Raw genomic sequence first — 19,499 nt, 5'->3', positions numbered from 1 at the left:
AAGGTGGGTAAGGGTTACGTAAGGTTAGTTGCAATAACATGGCTGTCCAACAGGGAGAGGAGAGAAAGAGTGGTGGAAGTGGGGTGGGGGTGGGGAAGGGGATTACACTGGAAAGCACTGTGAGGAGATAAAAACACATTTATATATTAATAGTAAGAAGTGAAAAGACAGGAGAGCAGAACATAATTACGTGTGAAAAAGTTCCCCTAGTGTAACGGTGTAGTGGCAGTAGTTCCCCTCGTGTAACAGTGTAGTGGATATCTAAGAATACTGAACACCCAAGCCCTTAAGCATACTCAACACCTCACCCACAAACACACTAAACAATCCTTTGTTTAGCCCTGAAGTCTAGCCTTTTACAATTCATACTTGTACAGCTTTACAATTTCAACAGGAAAGATATTGAGGTAATCTTTTGAACAAAATACCACATTGCACATCATTAAAATTAGCAGTTAATTTATTCCTTCATCCTTATACAAAGCAATGAAAATGTATCAGGCTGTATGTTCAGGATTGTACATTTTCTAATCAGAACATTAAAACTTTTGACATTACATTTCTGTCGGGGCAACGTCACTGTTGAGTTAGGAACTTAAATATCTTGAACAAAATTTCAGGAAGACAACTACAGAAAGATAAATGAGTCAGATTGTATATGGTTTCCTGTGGCTTATTCTAACAACAGATTCAAATTCACAGCACCAGTCACACATGGTTATTACATTCATAGAGAACAGCAACATTTACATAAAACACAGTCCTGTGGTAGTTGATGCTTCTGAGTTTGTGTTTCTTGTCTCCATTAGTGACATCTGACTAAGATGATCTGGTAGCTGATTGAAATGATCTGGTATTTGTTAGTTCCACAACTGAATCAGGCAAAGGAGGGGTGCCGAGGACAGACTGCAATCAAGGTGGGGGAGGGGTCTATGATGACAGACTGCAATCAGAGGAGGGGGAGGGGTCTATGATGACAGACTGCAATCAGAGGAGGGGGAGGGGTCTATGATGACAGACTGCAATCAGAGGTGGGGGAGGGGTCTATGATGACAGACTGCAATCAGAGGTGGGGGAGGGGTCTATGATAACAGACTGCAATCAGAGGAGGGGGAGGGGTCTATGATGACAGACTGCAATCAGAGGTGGGGGAGGGGTCTATGATGACAGACTGCAATCAGAGGTGGGGGAGGGGTCTATGATGACAGACTGCAATCAGAGGAGGGGGAGGGGTCTATGATAACAGACTGCAATCAGAGGAGGGGGAGGGGTCTATGATGACAGACTCCTGACACCAAAGAATCTATACAAGAGTAGCATCAAATCACATAAGGAGTAAGATCAAAACAGATATAGGTAATTACCAGTGTCAGAAGGTCAAGGTTAGAGAAGAAATAAGAACATAAAGCATTACATTCATCCGCAAGTGGACCCAGAAATCTTTGGGATTTTTTGAATATATATAGTAAAACACTGAAAGGTGCCACAGAAAGAGAGGAATGAAGAACCTGAACGATGATGTCCTGGCAGAGGCTGGGCATGGTCAAGATTGCACCTCTGTCTTCATACTATTAAACATTCTATACATGGACCTGCATTAAGGCATGTAATAAAGTAGCAATCCAAGCATACAGTGTAATAATATTTAAGAAGCCAAATGGAAATGAAACATCTTAGCCTTCTTTCAACACATCTGATGGTGTCACCAGTTTCAACTAGTTTAGTCTAAAGTTGCTGTTGATACTGACATGACAAGTCTTTACTGCAAATACCAACACTAGTCTGGTCAGGCTTGATGTTCACAAACCGACACAGATGCCCCTATGGTGAACCTCTTGAAACCTCAATTTAGCCCTTGTAAGCAAACCTAAAGGATTTGTGTCTGGGATGCATCAAGACATACACGTCTTCCAGGACCAACAACATCACTAGTGGGTTTGTCTGATACTCTCTGTTGGCATCACTCTGTTTCTCATAGCAACTGTTTTACAGGGGGATCCTTGCACTCAACAAATCCATCATAATGTTCTTATCAGCTGCATAATGGGGCAAACACACAGGCAGTAGACATTTAAGACATCCAGTTCCAGTGCATGGCCAATGACATTGAGTGTTGGGGGAGGAGCTAGGGGGGGGAGGAGCTAGGGGGGGGGGGGCAGAATGAGTGTTTAGAGCAGACTGTCTCAAACCTGCCTCATGCCTGCATGCTCTATGGTTCCCTCTTCCAACACACCTGATTCAAATGAATGTGTCGTTATCAGGCTTCGGTTGAGCTTAGCCCTGTACCTTAGCATGTAGCCCTTTAGCCTAATATATTGCCTTACAGCCTAACGTGTAGCCTTGTAGCCTGGCATGTAGCCCATGATGTAGCTTTCTTGCCTTGCATGTAACCTTTCAGCCTAGCGTGTTGTCTTATAGCATACTACGTAACCATGTATCCTATGGCGCAGCATTTTAGCCTAGCTTGTGGCCTTGTTGCCTAGCAAACTATCTGATCTATACAACTATACTACTGTATATGTCCTCTGTATTTCTCATGAAACTATGTATACTCAGAACATCTTGAATAGTATATTTTATATTTGTTTTGTGTGCAGAGGTGTGCTTGCCTAAGGTTTTCCACACATTCGCTGTGTACCACAGAGAATGCCTTTCATAACCTTCCATTTTCCAAAAATAGATTTTTCTAGTGATTTGGCTTTCTAATCACACTTACTGAAGCACGAGAGGAGAGAGTGGGAGGGACAGAGGACAGAGAGAGGAAAGGACAGACGGAGTGACAAAAAAGGAGGAAGAGAGGGAGAGTGAAAGTGGTTCAGGGTGGAGAAGTAGGGCAAATGTGGGAGTGTGATGAATAGCAAGGTCATCCGCTATAAGGTACAAAGATAAAAGTGCAGCATAGCTGTGCAATGAATGGCTACGTTTGCACCACCGACAGCGTAATACTCCGTCACTGCGTCACACTATCCAGCAGCATAGTATCAGAGAACACTGAGTAGATACTGTTCTTCCATCAAAGCAAGTTTGAATTGAATACATTCTAGAGGTTCCTTAAGATGAGAGAAGAGGGGTTGCCAGGAGATCGAAGGAACAAGACTACAGGGTGAAGAGTCCAAGTGTCAACTCCTCCACCTCCTCCTCTTTTCTCTCCCCTACAAAGGGTTACCACAGCTCTGGGGGTCTTGCAGTCAGACGCAGGAGGAGTGAGTCAGCTGAGCAGTCGAAACAACAAGACACGTTTCCAGCTCTTCCAGCCCTCTCTGCTTCTCCTCCCCCTTTTCTCCTTCTCTTGCCCTCTCGTTTCCTCCACTTCCCCCTTTCTCCATTGTCCTGGGTTTATCTAACAAACCTTCTCGTGTCCTGCCTTTACTGCCCTGTGCCATTTACTTTAGGGGTTAAGAGAGACAGATTGTCCAAAGCCCCCCCCTCCCTCCATTTCTCACACTCACTTTGACTCTCTTTCCCTCTCTCTATATCTCGTAAACCCAGCTCAGTTATATAATCCTCCCCTGCACCAGCTATCTCATTCTCACAGGTTTTGCATAACGAGAGAGACAACATCGACTGTTACCATGTTAACCCACCGCACAATCCCTAGTCCTACACCAGATACAGCCTCTGTCTATCTCTCTCTCTCCCTCCCTCTGTCTCTCCCATTCGATCCTTTCATCCCTGCATCCTTCTCATTCTACACATGTAGAGCTAGTTTGGTCTACCAGACCAAGGCCAGTCAGACTGACTGCCCTCTCAGACCAGGCTCCTACAGCAGCTGGACACAGAACACAACATGGAGGCAGCTACACATACATTGTTGTAGCATGTTGTACATCCAGTCTGCATGGTGCGGTAGTATGTAGCGTGTAGTACATCCAGTCTGCCAGGTGTGCTAACGTGTAGCATGTAGCAAATACAGTCTGTATGTTGTGGTAGCGTGTTGCATGTTGTATATCCAGTCTGTATGTTGCCTGTAGAACATCAGTCTTCATGGTGTGGTAGGTTGTGACGTGCAGTACAATCAGTCTGCATGGTGTGCTAGCATGTAGCAGGTAGTTTGTAAGAGATTCAGTCTGCATGTAGTAGATATAGTGTGCATGGTGTGGTAGCGTGTAGCATGTCGCAGTTAGCATGTAGTAGATCTAGCATGTATGTTGTGGCAGTATGTAGCACGTCGTAGATCCAGTCTGCACGGTCTGGTAGCAGGTAGCATGTAGTAGATCCAATGTGTATGTTGCGGAAACGTGTAGCACAAAGCAAGTAGCGTGTCGTAGATCCGGTTTGCATGGTGCAGGCTCCAGGGACAGTTCCAGGTCAGGACAGTAGGCACTCCAGCCTTGGGGCCTCAGAGCTGGGAGCAGCTTAACAGTGAGCAGGGTCCATGGAGGGAGGATGACGAGGGAGCTGGAGGACTGGGGGAGGATGTTGGTCCAAGATGGTGGTTATTTCAGTTTGACGGGCCAAGGCAAACAGGTCCTCAGTCCCAGCATGGAGGAGAACACGATGGTTGGCCGGTGTTTTTTGAACCTCAGCCCTTTCTTCAGCCTCTGGCTGTTTTCCTGCACCAGCAGCTCCCCCTGCAGGCCTGCCCCACTGATGCGTGACACCAGCTCCCCGTGAATCACAGCCTCCTGTTCCGAGCTCACAAACACCTGCCTCAGCTCCTCCAGACGCCGCTCCATCTCCCGCACGACGCGCTGCCGCTCCTCCATCTCCAGGAGGCGCCGGCGAGCAGCCTGGAACTCCATGCTGGAGGAAGGCGTGACCAGGCGGGAGGAGGGGGCGGTGGTGGAGGAGGTGGAGGGCAGCTCCGAGCCCTGTTGCCCCCCAGTTACCCGGCGGAAGTCCCCCATGGAGATGGACCTGCGAGTAGCGGACGACGGGAGGGCCAGGAGGGAGGAGGGGGAGATGGCTGCGAGAGCGGGGAAGCGCGTTTCCGGTTGGCCATCAGGGTCAGTGATGGAGGGCGTGTCTGTCGTGGTGTCCTCGGTCGAATGGGGGTGTCTGTGGCGTCCTTTCATGGCTGATGGTGCCCGCGTGTGATGGAGGTCTGTTTGTGCTAGCGGCTGCTGTTCGTTCCTGAGCCAGATGGAGAGATGAGAGTGCTGTCTGCCCGTCGCTCCATTCATTAATAAAAGATCTGAGACTTACCTCGCGCTAGGAAGCTGCACAATCGCTGCCCATTGGATGCTCGCTCCACACCATCTGCCGATTGGCCGGCCCGCCTAATGCCTACTGCACCCAACTCCTCCCCTCAGCTGTGCTCTTGTTGCTGTGCTGAGACAAGCAAATAGAAACAAGCTATTGTAAATATAAAGGGATCATGTCCTTTTGTTCTCTCCCTCAGATAGCTCTCTCTCTCTGCCGGCACACAGCCTCTCGCTCGCACTCTGATGGTTGCCCATAGCAACAGTCTCAACATCAGATGGCAAGTAAAAGGAGGAACGTTAGCTTAGATGTAGTCACTCTCTCTCTCGCGCGCACACACATACCTAAACACACACTGACACACCTAAACGCTCTCTCATACACACATATATACCTACCAAAAAGTTCACACAGAAACATGAAAGAACAAAAGATAGTGAGTGTCCCTCTGCCTAAAGGGTGAACTGATGTTGTCTAGACGTGTTGATCTGTGATGGCTCCAGAGAAGCGAGAGGATGGAATATCATCCAACAGAGACCAAGAGAGGGGAAGAAGGGAGGGGAGAGATGGTGGTGGGGAGGGAGCGAGAGGGAGGGAGGGAGAGAGATGGAGAGCTGGGGGAAGAAGAGCAGGAGTCACGAGTGAGATTGGTGGTGAAGTGAGGGGCTGCTATAAATAACCATGGTAAAAGCTTTAATGGACTGGGGTAGCAGGAGAGGACGGGATGTGTTCAGTTCAGTGCTTTAATCCCCTAGTCTTGTGTGCATTACATCACTGATATTTTGATATTAACAGGAAAAGTGAGAGAGAGACAGAGACAGATGGGGGAAAGGTAGACAGAGAGGGGGGGTTGAGAAGAGGCAGAAAGGGAGAGAGCGAGAGAAATGAGAGAGGCTTTATAGTGCACATACAAGCAGATGGAGAGAGAACTGTCCTGACAGCATGTATTGATTCTACAACACAGTTTCAGTTGACGGTTGAGAGTAGAGGGATGGGTACCTAAACAGACTGTCTACAAAGTAAAGTGGTATAACAATGAGATAAGTGGGAAGTCTATTAATACTAGGGTAAAATAGCAGTGCTGACCTAGAACACAGCAGTAAAGAAGATAGTTTGACATGTGTAGAGTACATCATCTACAGTAGAGTTGGATAGGGTACAGTCTTCTAGAAGAGTAGTTTCAATTGAATAGATCCCCATAAACTGTGATTGCTCTGAAATGAATTCTACCAATAATTTGTTTGTGTGTCCCGCTTGTGTCCTCTATGTATATTTGTCTCCCTCCTTCCCAAACACCAAAACTGAAAGCCTGCTCTCAATCTATCTCTCCCTGGCCAGCACTCATAGACCGTCTGTCCCAGATTAGTTTAATCTCAGTGGCTTCTCTCTCTCTCTGCATAGTTGTTTGTGTGTGTTTGGGTGTCTGTGTGTATGAAGTAACTTGACAGTGATTTCTTTGAGGGAATTCTGATGACCCAGGGACAGAGTTGGGTTAAGGGAAATGTGAAATAAGATCCTGATGAAAAGGCTTCTCTTCTCTGCTGCTTGAGATGGAGTCTGAAATCAATACCAGTGGGTGCTGTCTCCCACAGAGCACAGTCGAGACGGGTGGGGGCAGGGAGACTTTATAGCACTTAGAATCCAAGTATCCAAGTACAGTATGTAATACTGTGTTCTGAGAGTGGTTAGCATAAGAGAGAGTGCATGACGACTGGTCACTGACCCTGAACCAACATACACACATACTTCAGACATCTGGAGTGACAGAGAAAGTATGTAAAAAGCAGACAGGACCCTAGTTAGTGCAGAGACAGGGTTTTAATAGAAAGGCATCATCATCGTCTTCATCCTTGGAGCTCCCAGATCGCCATTGCTGCACCCGAGGGGAGTAAGGGGCTCAGAGGACGAGTTAGGGGCTCCGAGGGGAGTAGCTTAGCTCTGCCTCCACCTAGTGACCAGACACAGTACACACCATGGGCTACATGGCAGTAAAAAGCAGTACAGCAGGAATAGCCCTAACCTTGCGTACAGTTCTAAGTCTACAGGTAAAAATCACAAAAACCTTTAAAATCACAAAAGCAGAAGAGGCATCAGTTCAAAGCACAGAATGTAGTTTCATTCCCAATGCCCGTCAGGTCCATACCTCAATTTAACCGAAACTGTTGCACCAGTTAAACTAACATGGCCAATGAGATTTCTCAGACTTGTACACACTCCTTTATGATGTTAAGACGGAAATACTTAAACTTTAATATATATTTAAATAAGTTGTATGGTAGAATGTACAGAAGTGTAAGGTAAGGACATCTTTCACACCCTTCTATAATTTGGTGTCTCCTAAATAGTTGCCTCAGTCCACTTCCCAGTGTATGAACAACCCAGCAGACACAGGTACAGGGTTGGAGATAGGTATAAAAGGTTTGGATCCTACTTTCTTTACGGATATGCTTATAGTGCTTATGAACACCCGGCTACAGGGATAGCTATGCCTATGGTCTAGGGCTAGCTAGTCTACAGGCTAGCTAGCTTGTGTCAGATAGTTGCATCGCCTATCTGTCGCCTTCCGATCTTGCCCCTATTCACACTGGGATTCGAACTCTGGTCCTCTTGAGTACAAACAGGAAGACAACCTTTATAAGCACCGTGTTAACCACTAATGACATGTAGGACACCTAAAAGCTAGCTCTTTGATGGCGCGGGTGGGCGGTATTTATACTGTGAGTTTAACCAATTCAACTCGGTCACAGTAGTCTACAGGCTAGTTAGACAACTACAAGACAGTTACAATTAGCCTACAATAGTCTACGGCTAGCTAGATCACACAGCCCTCTACCGCGTACAGGCTAGCTAGCAGAAAAATCAAAAGATTAGGGTTGAACATGCAACCTGCTGTTTATAGCTGGATGATAGTTTAGTTAGCTATCTTAATCAGAATCATGCCGATCAGACAACGACAAAATACATTTTCTGGCAAGGATTCTGTTATAGATGACAAGCAATAATCAATTAATCAGATACTTTATGGAGAGAGTGCATCAAAGTCTGTCAATATGATCAAGTCTACAGTCAGTCCCAGGTCACATGACATCGACAGAGAAACAAAGGGTTGTGGGAGTTAAAAGTGCTTCAAATGCCTTGCACTGTAGGCTACAGTAATAACCGTCACTTTGGGAATAAAGTAAAACTCAACTAAACAACAACCAACAACAAAAGCAAACACAAAAGACAGCATTAATCAATATGCATATCCAAGAAACACTCTGAAAAAAAGATAAATTCATAATAATTCCAACAACATGCCACCACGTCTAGCTCAGGGCTTTTCTTTTCATCTTGAAAAATATTTGGACATTTCTCAAACTGCCATTTCATTATATACATTGACATTCTGAACAATTGGGAGAGCAGAAAGGGAGGAAGCCAGGTATCATCACTGCAGCTGACCAATCACCATGCACACAACACCCTGTGACCCCTCCCACAATGAGACTAGATACACTGTCATGCAACATACCGACACACTCTGTCCGATAAACATCAGCCAGAATTACATTCTTCTGGCTACCGCACCAAGACCAAGAGGCATTTATGGCAAACACTTTTTAATCATACACAATAACAGAAAGTTCATTCGGAGCGCAGGCATGGAGATAAGAGCAGATGGACTCTACTCTTAGTTCTCTGTCAGTCCCTTCCTGGTTGATGGATCAGAGTCGAGACACAGAGCTGGAAAGACCAGACCAGATCTTGAACAGAACACTTATTAACTGGAGGAAGAAACAAACAACCAGACAGACAGACAGACAGACAGACAGACAGACAGACAGACAGACAGACAGACAGACAGACAGACAGACAGACAGACAGACAGACAGACAGACAGACAGACAGACAGAATCCACCAGTAGACGTGCAGCAAGCTAAACAACAACCAATTACAGCAATGTTGAGAAGAGAGGATAGCCAATCAGAGTGAGCCCCAAACATTGGTTAAAACCTGCTGCCACAATAGACAATCACTCTCATGTCACCGTGCCCCCCCCCCCCTCCACACACACACACAGATTAGTCTCTGCCCCTCCATCCTCAACTATGCACTTGCTTGTCCAGTGTGATTGATAGCTGGCAAGAATCTTTGTAGTGAGAGTGAAAGGGTGCTGATGTCAGAAGCAGGGTGGGATCAGAGTCCTTTTCCGTGGCTGGTTATAGGGAGGCGTGGCCTTGTCAGACCAAGGAAGGAGCTGATTAGGTGGTTCTCTCTCTACAGGGAGGTAGAAGGTAGCTTCTTGACGCGTCGCTGAGCCAGGAAGGATGACTCGATAGGTTTGAGTTCTGGAGGTGGCTGGGAGCTTTTCAGGGCCAAGTACGTAGCTGCCATCGCCCCCTGTAGGAACACACACAAACTGCAACATCTGGCCAGACTGGAGCTAGACGGTACATTTGAATAGCACAACTGATCCTACCGTGACTGATGGTAGCTAGATTCAAGGTTCAAGTAAACTTCCGTTCATAAAAGATTGACTGAACTGACATGAATATGAAAACCAATCAATTTCACGTGCGTGTGTGCTTTACCTTGACTAGCTTCGGGTCATGGTGCGGCAGCTGACTAGTGGGAAGTTTGTCTCTCTGGACGATCCAGGGGTGCTTCAGCACCTGCATGGCTGTCAGGCGCTGGTGAGGGTCCACATGCAGCATCTTGGAGACCAGGTCCTGAAAAGAAGCCATTGAAAATGGTCAGCCTGCTCGAATCATTAGGAAAACTGAGACAATTCATGTTGAAAAATAGTTTGCCCAAAGAGTAACTCAAAGTGAAAACAGTATTGCCCCAAGAACAGACCCCTGGGGCACCCTATATGAAAATGTGATTGATAAAGTAAAGGAAAGAAAATGAAAACGCTTGTCTGATTGATGGGATGAGGACCAAGCTATGGATGAGGTCCAAGCTAGTTGTGTGTACCTTGGCAGAGTCAGACACAGCGTCCCAGCTGCTTCCAGTCAGGGTGAAGCGACCGCTGCCTATCCTGCCCAATATCTCCTCTGGAGTGTCCTCAGGCCCGTTGGCGAATGGAGTGAAGCTGGAAAAAGAGAAGGAGAGAATCAGTGGAAGGGTCGACATTCACATAATTATCATGTGGTGTAAGTATGTATGTGCGTGTACATGCATGTGTGTGTACATGCATGTGAGTATGTGTGTGTACATGCATGTGAGTATGTGTGTGTACATGCATGTGTGTGTACATGCATGTGTGTGTACATGCATGTGTTTGTACATGCATGTGTGTATGTGTGTATACATGCATGTGTGCATGCTCACCCAGCCAGCATGGTATACAGCAGGACTCCAAGACTCCAGATGTCACAGCCCTCATCGTAGCCTTGGCGCTTCAACACCTGCAAGCACACAGCCATGCTGGTGAAGGTGTGCGAGTGTGTGTGTGTGTGCCAGCAAGTGCTGACACTGGCACTAATGACTTAGAGGGAGATACACCAATGGCAGAGCAGGCTCACTAAGATGGACCAATGGCAGAGCAGCCTGACTGATGTGGACCAATGGCAGAGCAATCTCACCTCAGGGGCCACAAAGTTGGCGGTGTAGCATGGCGTCATCAGCAGGCCGTTGTTTGCCCTCAGCTGCTTGGCGAAGCCGAAGTCACAGATCCTGATGGACTCGGGGTTACCAGACTCATCCACATACAGGATGTTACTGGGCTTCAAGTCCCTGTGAACCACCTAGGAGACAGCAAACACTGCTAGTTGGTGCTGTGGTACTGGGCTTTAGGTCCCTGTGAACCACCTAGGAGACAGCAAACACTGCTAGTTGGTACTGTGGTACTGGGCTTCAGGTCCCTGTGAACCACCTGGGAGACCGTAAACACTGCTAGCTGTGCTCAACTCTGGTTTCATCTTTCAAAATAACGGGGTGGAGGTAATAGCAGAGCAGAGCACAGTAGAACACAGTCCAGAAGAGCAGAAAAGAGTAGGGCAGAGTAAAGCTGAGTACAACAGAGTAGATTGTAGCAGACCGAGTACTTTAGAGAAGAGCAGAGTAGAGTACAGTGTAGCAGAGTAGAGAAGTCTTGAATTGTACAGCAGAGTATGATAGAACTGAACAAAGAAGAGTAGAACAGAGTAGAGCAGAGCAGATTAGAACAGTAGTAGCGTACAATACAGTAGAACCGTATAGAGTACAGTAGAGCAGAGAAAAGTACAGTAGAACACACTAGAGTAGAACAGTAAAGTACAGAAGAGTAGAACAGAGTAGAACGTAGAAGAGTAAAGTAGAACATAGTCCAGTTAGAACACCACAGCACAGAGCAGCACAGAGTACAGTAGAGTCCAGTTAGAACACCACAGCACAGAGCAGCACAGAGTACAGTAGAGTCCAGTTAGAACACCACAGCACAGAGCAGCACAGAGTACAGTAGAGTCCAGTTAGAACACCACAGCACAGAGCAGCATTGAGTACAGTAGAGTCCAGTTAGGACACCACAGCACAGAGCAACACAGAGTACAGTAGAGTTCAGTTAGAACACCACTGCACAGAGCAGCACAGAGTACAGTAGAGTCCAGGTTAGAACACCACAGCACAGAGCAGCACAGAGTACAGTAGAGTCCAGTTAGAACACCACAGCACAGAGCAGCAGCAGAGTGCAGTAGAGTCCAGTTAGAACACCACAGCACAGAGCAGCACAGAGTACAGTAGAGTCCAGTTAGAACACCACTGCACAGAGCAGCACAGAGTACAGTAGAGTCCAGTTAGAACACCACAGAGCGGCGCGTGTTCTCACCCCCTGAGAGTGCAGGTACTCCACAGTCTTGGGTGATGGTATGGAGGACTGAGCTGGCCTCCCTCTCAGAGAAGCACTTCTGTTTGAGGATCCTGTCCAGGAGCTCTCCCCCCCTCATCAGCTCCGTCACCAGGAACACCTGCTTCCCACTGTCATACACCTGCAGAGGCCCCACCCCCCAGCACAAGGAGATCAGGATATTGTCACGTGGGTACTGATGAAGAGTTGCCACTTGTCATGGTAGTAAAGTAGATGAACCCAGCTAAGGAGAACTGAGACATTTGTGATGTTCCCCTGAGGTATTTCAGAGGTGCTGAATGTTGCCTTTTTGTGACATTATAGGTACATTACAGGTACATTCATAACATGGTGAGATGGGGGAACGTTATGAATGTACTTTTAACGTCCCAAACAGGCCTGTGACATTCAGTACCTTTGTAAGACCTTAGGAAACGTTAACAATGTTTTAGGTGCGTGTCTTGTACATCATGACACTTTTCCTATTTAGGGTAGTGATGAAGATAGTCATAGAATTGACAGAGATGATGTTACCATCATAGTAACTTGCTACTTTTTCCACAAGCTACTTTCAGAGTAGTGATGAAGATGAAGATACTGTCAAAGTAGTGGTGAAGATTATGAAACTAGAGTGTCATCATGGTTACCAGTGTTTAACTCACGTCTTTGAGGGTGATAATATTGGGGGTGCTGGCCGTATCTCAGCAAGATCTCGATCTCCTCTGAGGGGGTCCGTCATTGTCTTGTCAATCACCTAGAAAACACACACACACACAAACGCAATCTAAGACACCTCTACTAGGACAGGAACAAGGTGTGTGTGTTGTGTAGGGACCAGGGGGAGGTGAATGGTGGGTGTGTGTGTGTATAGGGACACAGAGTGTGTGTATTGTATCCAGTGTGTTGTCGAGGAGAGTGTGTCTTGACCTTCACAGCATACTCTGTGCTGGTTGTTTTGTGGATGCAGCGCTTGCAGACAGAGAAGGAGCCCATGCCGATGTCCTCCTTCAGCATGTAGCCATCACTGAACAGCACGTTCTTCCCATGCAACTGCTGCAGAGAGACAGAGATGTGGAGCACACATCACACAAACCCTCCAACCCTATCCACTCCAACCCAATCACTAGAGGTTTACGCTCCTACCCTCTTCATGTAGGTGTACACTCCAAGCCTGTTCCTGGAGATCTAGAGAGCTTACCTGGACCACTGGGTGTGGGGGCAGGCTGGGCAGACTCATCTGACCCCTCCTCCTCCAGCATCGCCGTGGCAACAAAGCTGAACCCTCTGAAGAGCTGGTGAGCACCAGCACTGGGGGGGAATACCCGGAGAGGTCTGGAGGAGCAACACACACACAGCAGGCACACACAGTCACACACACAGTTAAACAGACACACAATCACGCACAAACACAGTCACACACACAACCACACACACACACACATGTACAAAGTCACACACATTATAGTAGGTGGCCTCATAAAAAGGACAGTTGATTTCACAATGAAATGTTACATCGATGGTGGAAAGTTGCCTCAAACTGAAAACAATGAAAGATCTCATTTTGCCAGGTAGGCAGGTAAGTTTGTCCATTAGAGAGATGATCCCTGTTCATAGACATTGCTCCATGGTATATAGTAAGTAAATCCTGGGCTGCCATGTGACGCCCTACAAGGTCTCAGACTTCAGACTGCAAATCAGACTCTGGACCTGTTCCTTTAAGAGAGCCCCTTCATGTCTTACCTTTCGGGGTACGGGAAGTGAACTCTGAGTCGAAGTAGAAGGTGTCGTCGGGACGAGCCACTGCAGGCTTGAACGGGGGTTTGATCTCTCTCCTGAACAGTTTCTGGGAAGGACGGAGAAGGCAGACGTCACACAAGAGACAGACGTGGAAACGGAAAAAGTGGAGTGGAGAGAGGAGGAGGGGTGGGGAGAGGAGGGGAGAGAGGAGAGCAGAGGAGAGTGATAGTATAGCATTGGTATAGCAGTGCATTAGCACTGCAGTGCATTAGCACCGCAGAGCCTCCCCAGACACATACATTCCAGTCGATTGTCGAGAAGAAGCTGTGGCGTTTGATCTCCTCTGCTCCGTCGGCTCCAGAACCTGGCAACCCAACAACACTGTCAGTAAAACCACTATGGTTACATTGGAACCTGGCAAAACACAGCAACAGTGTTAGTAAAACCACTAGAATCCACTGGCTAACCATCCCAGTGGACGGGCCAGAGAGCACTGACCCATCCTGTTGATGGGGTTCCTCTTGAACAGGGCTCTGAGGAGAGACTGGGCCTCAGAACTCAGGAACTGGGGCATGCCCAGACGCGCCCTGCAGGCAGAGAAACACACAAACACAAAAACATTAGACATTCTGCACAGTGATAAAATACAGGAACTTATATGGAAACACTTTCTTTGAAGCCCACATGGGTAACGCATTATACAGCAGTATACAGTACTTTTAATTAAATACAATACAGTAATCATTTGAATAAATGAATGGGAACATTGGCTTGCAAGAAAGCACAGACACCGTAATATTTATAAGGACACGTACAGCACAAGCATGTATTTGTATAATTATGTTGGTAGCCAGTCTATTTAAATAAAGTGTTTCCCCAATATTCAAAAAAATACTTCATTTAGACCTCTGTAGGATTAAAAGATTTATAATATAGATCAGCACGTCTACATGATTTAAAGAGACAAACCTAAGCAATAAAGTAATTAAAGAATTGGAACAATTGGGTATTGTGTGAGTGACAGTTGTCATGACTGTATGAAGGAGTTTCCATGGTTCGAGGCTGATGTTCACGTACTTCAGGATGAGGTTCATGGTCTCCTTACGGTCCTTCCCCTGGAACGGCAGGGAGCCTGTCAGCATCTCAAACTGTGGAGGGAAAACACAACCATCAGCTCTCTTCACAAACTATTATACATTAGGCTCTACTCTATTAATGTCTGCCTTTTTTGATATATATTCAGTTTATGTTGTCAAGTTGCAGGAGGCAAAATCAGTTTGCTTTAGGAAATTATTAATTATTAATTAGTGTCATAATGTATGGGACATTGCAGCAACTGACATTATTATCTATCTATGTAAATGAGGTTGCAAACACAATAAACATATTAATTCAATAGATATTGGTTCACTTGTGTTGTCAGAGAGCCAAAGTACTGACTTTTACGTGGTTGCACAGCCTGGAAAGGAGAATCTCATATTGAGGGTTAAGGTCAGAACCATAATAGAACCATCCATAAGCAATACACTGCAACTCACCATCAGTACCCCGAACGACCACCAGTCGGCGCTATGGATGTGTCCCTGCCGGTTGACCACCTCTGGGGCCATGTACTCCACAGTACCACAGAAGGAGTAGGCCTTCTTCTCATGATCGATGGCCTCTTTACAAAGGCCAAAGTCTGGGGGGAGTACACAACATCCCAATACTGCTCACAAATACACAACCAATCAGATTTGTTTTTGTTTCGTCAAAAGGTATGCCCACAAGGAGATTATATCCAGCCGACAGTATTTAGAGTGTGCGTGTGAATCCAGTATTCAGTGTGTATGCATCTGTGTGCATGTGTATCACTGTGTGTGTGTGTGTGTGTGTGTGTAATGGTGTGTGTAATAGTGTGTGAACTGGTGTGTTGTGTGTGTGTGTGTATGCATTGTACCTGTGAGTTTGATGTGCCCCTCCTCATCCAGTAGAATGCTACAAATCAACAACAGAGAACGTGAGCGGCAGAGATGATGATCAGACATGTTGAATAGAGTCTCGGGGAGGGAGGAACATTCAGGAGCCACTGCATAATTATGTGTGTGATTGTGTGTGCGTACTTCTCAGGCTTAAGGTCTCTGTAGATGATGCCCAGGCCATGCAGATGGTCCAGACCCAGAGCTAGCTCTGCCAGGTAGAACTTCACATCCTCCTCTGTGAACATCACCTTGACATCACACACATACAAACACACACACACACACACACACACACACACACACACACATGGGGGGAGAGTTTAACAGAAGAGGTATATGATATCATGTTGGAAAATGTGAACCTTTCAAAACCTTTTTTTCCCCGGGTCTCAAGGACATCGTAACACGTTAGCAGAGTTCTAACCGTCACCCTACAGTCTCACCTCCTAACCCTACAGTCTCACCTCCTAACCCTACAGTCTCACCTCCTAACCCTACAGTCTCACCTCCTAACCTTAGAGTCTCACCTCCCAACCCTACAGTCTTACCTCCTTGGACAGTCTGGTGAACAAATCTCCACCTCGCAGGAAGTCCAAGATCAGGTACAGTTTGCCCTCGGTTTGGAAGGCTGCATAGACCAACACAAACACACATCCACACAGACACATCAGTTGCACAAAGTGCCATAATTACATGAAAGGTACAGAGGAAAATCCTAACCCTCCAGACACAGCCTCCAGACAGACAGGCTCCAGACAGACAGGCTCCAGACAGACAGGCTCCAGACTCACCATAGTGAAGCTTCACCACAAATGGATGATTGACGTCTGCTAGAATGTCCCTCTCCATCTTGGTCCTCACACGATCTCTCACTGCACACAAGCACAGGACAAGGAGCTTGGTTCGTACTGGGTTTGTAGGAACTCTAGGGTTTGTTTACAAATATAAGAGGGTTCAAGGTGTGTGCGTGGATACGTAGTGTCCACGATGAATAGAAAGACAGATAGAAAGATGGATTGATGGGTGGATGGATGTGTGTGTGTGTGTGTGTGTGTGGTACCTTTAAGGGTGGCTTTCTTCAGGACCTTCATAGCGTACAGCTCGTTGTTGTCAGGTGGGGTCACCTTTCGTACCAGGAACACCTACACAACAACAATCTCATCACCTGCTCTTCAACCTCTATTGGGCAGGTTCACTAAGGGATCTCATGAACACTAACGGCCAGGTGAGAGACTGTGTATTGGGGCAGGGATTGGGATTAGAAGGAAAAGAGTCACAATGGCAGTGGAACACACTACACAGGTGGCCTTTACAGGTAACACAACCATATGGGAGTTCAGGAGTATTCAATAGATGCAGAAGGACACACTGCATGTGTCTGTCTGTCTGTCTGTGTGTGTGTGTGTGTGTGTGTGTGTGTGTGTGTGTGTGTGTGTGTGTGTGTGTGTGTGTGTGTGTGTGCGTGTTTTACTGTTCTTGTAAGAAAAATAGCCCCCCCCCCAAATAAAGTAAACTAAAGGAAAGTGTAGACATTTTGCTGGTTTTAGGAGGTTTTAAGGGGTTTCGTGTTCTGGTTAGAATTAGTGTTGAGGGTTAAGGTGAGGGTTCGAGTTAGGTTTTAAGGTGAGGGTTAGAGCTAGGGCATAGAGTAAGGGTTATAAGTTAGGGATAACAAGATTTTCATGGGAGTTACTTGTAGGTGCTCACTAGTACAGTAAAACATGTGTGTGAGGGTTTGAGTTGTGTGTGTGGTATGCATGTGTGTCTATATGTGTGTGTGAGGGTGTGTGTGTGAATATGTATGTGCATGTGCATATGTCTATGTATGTGTATGACTGTGTGTGTGTGTGTGTGTTACCTTGCCGAAGGACCCCTGTCCCAGGACTTTGAGCAGCTCAAATTGAGAGGCGTCTGCCTTCTCTGAGCCCTCCTTGACAACATGGGTGATGTTGATCTCCTTAATGACATCATCATCCTGAAACACAGAGACAAAAAGGATATAAGTTGTAGGGTTGTAGTAATGCAGTAGTAATGGTGTAGAAAGGATGTATCAATGTTGTCACAATGTGGTAGAAAGGTTGTAGTAAGGTTGTATTGATATTGTAGAATGGTTATGGTAATGTTGTAGTAATCGTATCATAACATTGTAGAAAGGTTGTAGTAAGGTTGTAGAAGGGCTGTAGTAATGTTGTAGAAAGACAGTAGTCATGTTAGAAAGCTTGTAGTAGTATTGTAGTGATGTTGTAGAAAGGTTGTACTGATGCTGTGGAAAAGGTTGCAGTAATATTTTAGGTGGGTTATAGTGATGTTGTGGTAATATTGTAGGTGGGTTGTAGTAATAGCTTCCTGATTTTGATGCAGCTGTCAACCAGACCTCGTCGATGTTGTGAATTATAATACTAAGTAAAACTACAGTTTTCACTCTGTAATTTTTGATAGGGACAATTTGTGTTTCCGTGGCTTTGGTAGGGACATGACCCTAGCATCCCTTCTTAATTATACTCCCTTGGATGTAGCAGTAATGAAAGAATAAATTTGAAAGTTTTCGTAATGTTGGTGTAAAGTGGTAGTACTGTAAACAGGTTATAGGTTTATGAGGTTTCAGTTTGGTGTAATAGTCAAGGTCGCTTTTCTCACATGAAAAGGGTGTGCTGTGTTCGGATCCCATTAAAGCATGCAGCTCAAAAAGAAGAAGAGAGCAGAGAGAGGAAGGTATAACCCTGACAGGCTGCTACTACACCAGTACAAATATCTCTTGATCTCCCTCTCTCTCTTTCTCTCTGAGTCTTCCTCCCTCCCCCTCCATCCTTCTGTCTCCCTCTGTCAGTCTTCCCCCCCCCCTCTCTCTCTCATACACACAGGAAGTACTCAAGGGAAGTGGTCCACCCTGTGCTGAGAAACTGGAGGGTGCGAACGCCACAGCTGTCAGTCACACCTTCCTGCTACCAGGAAGAAGCGTGGCTACCAGGAAATGTGTGGCCACTTGTGTCCCGCACCCAGCACCCCAGCTGTCTGCTCGGACATGCACATGTGGAAGCGTTCTATTGCACACTGTTTAAATCATCTCCTTATGTAACATTGAGGGCTAGAACTGTCCTCAGCTCTGAAAACGAGAGTGCTGTTCAAACTAGTACACCATACATTCAAACTAATCTGGACTTTTGAGGGACTTTTTTATACGTCTTATCTTGGCTCCATTGCTTATATATACTTGTGTATATATTTCTCGTACACTGCTCATCAAAACAACGTCACAAACGGCACTAAGCGGCCATGGGTAAGATCATACAATGCCCAGTTCTCGAGATAACTGAGCCACAGACACACAGAACAAAAGAGATTTGTGCTTTTATAGTTAGATGTTAACTGTGTACTAAAGACATTAGATATCTCTGCCAGCACAACTGGAACAGACAGACCACCGCTACAAGTCAACAACATCTCCTCCTGGTATATAGCTAGTCACATCTCTTTTAGGTTGATAACAACATTAAGTTATATCTCTCTATAACAACGTACAGTATATCTGTTTTCATTCTATAACGATGTATATCTGGTTTAGGTCTATAACAACGTACAGTATATCTGGTTTACGTCTATAACAATGTATATCTGGTTTAGGTCTATAACAATGTACAGAATATCTGGTTTACGTCTATAACAACGTACAGTATATCTGGTTTAGATCTATAACAACATCTATCGGGTTGATGGTCTATATAACAATGTATGATGTTGGTCTATAATAACGTATAGCATTTCAGATTTAGGTCTATAACGATATATATCTGGTTTAGGTCTATAACAACGGACAGTATATCTGGTTCAGGTCTATAACAACATCTATCGG

The 19,499-nt window shown here is 46.0% G+C and overlaps 1 protein-coding gene across 1 annotated transcript in view; it reads right to left on the bottom strand.

Annotated features, from left to right (window-relative positions):
• Positions 1 to 8,535: 8,535 nt before the first annotated feature.
• Positions 8,536 to 19,499, bottom strand: part of LOC124464228 (ribosomal protein S6 kinase alpha-1-like) — an 11,576-nt gene continuing 612 nt past the window's right edge. Inside the window, 24 exon segments of the mRNA XM_047016205.1 lie at positions 8,536 to 9,526; positions 9,718 to 9,855; positions 10,103 to 10,220; positions 10,460 to 10,536; positions 10,714 to 10,875; positions 11,934 to 11,963; positions 11,965 to 12,093; positions 12,614 to 12,637; positions 12,639 to 12,680; positions 12,682 to 12,705; positions 12,879 to 13,004; positions 13,150 to 13,170; positions 13,172 to 13,269; positions 13,680 to 13,794; positions 13,988 to 14,052; positions 14,187 to 14,275; positions 14,766 to 14,836; positions 15,227 to 15,369; positions 15,628 to 15,665; positions 15,791 to 15,897; positions 16,198 to 16,277; positions 16,441 to 16,521; positions 16,710 to 16,791; positions 17,508 to 17,624. Of these exon segments, the coding sequence (XP_046872161.1) occupies positions 9,404 to 9,526; positions 9,718 to 9,855; positions 10,103 to 10,220; positions 10,460 to 10,536; positions 10,714 to 10,875; positions 11,934 to 11,963; positions 11,965 to 12,093; positions 12,614 to 12,637; positions 12,639 to 12,680; positions 12,682 to 12,705; positions 12,879 to 13,004; positions 13,150 to 13,170; positions 13,172 to 13,269; positions 13,680 to 13,794; positions 13,988 to 14,052; positions 14,187 to 14,275; positions 14,766 to 14,836; positions 15,227 to 15,369; positions 15,628 to 15,665; positions 15,791 to 15,897; positions 16,198 to 16,277; positions 16,441 to 16,521; positions 16,710 to 16,791; positions 17,508 to 17,624 (2,100 nt within the window). The 3' untranslated portion in view covers positions 8,536 to 9,403.

Source organism: Hypomesus transpacificus, chromosome 3 (assembly GCF_021917145.1).
Source record: "Hypomesus transpacificus isolate Combined female chromosome 3, fHypTra1, whole genome shotgun sequence".
NCBI classification, from domain to species: domain Eukaryota; kingdom Metazoa; phylum Chordata; class Actinopteri; order Osmeriformes; family Osmeridae; genus Hypomesus; species Hypomesus transpacificus.
This window is presented reverse-complemented; position numbering and strand designations above follow the sequence as displayed.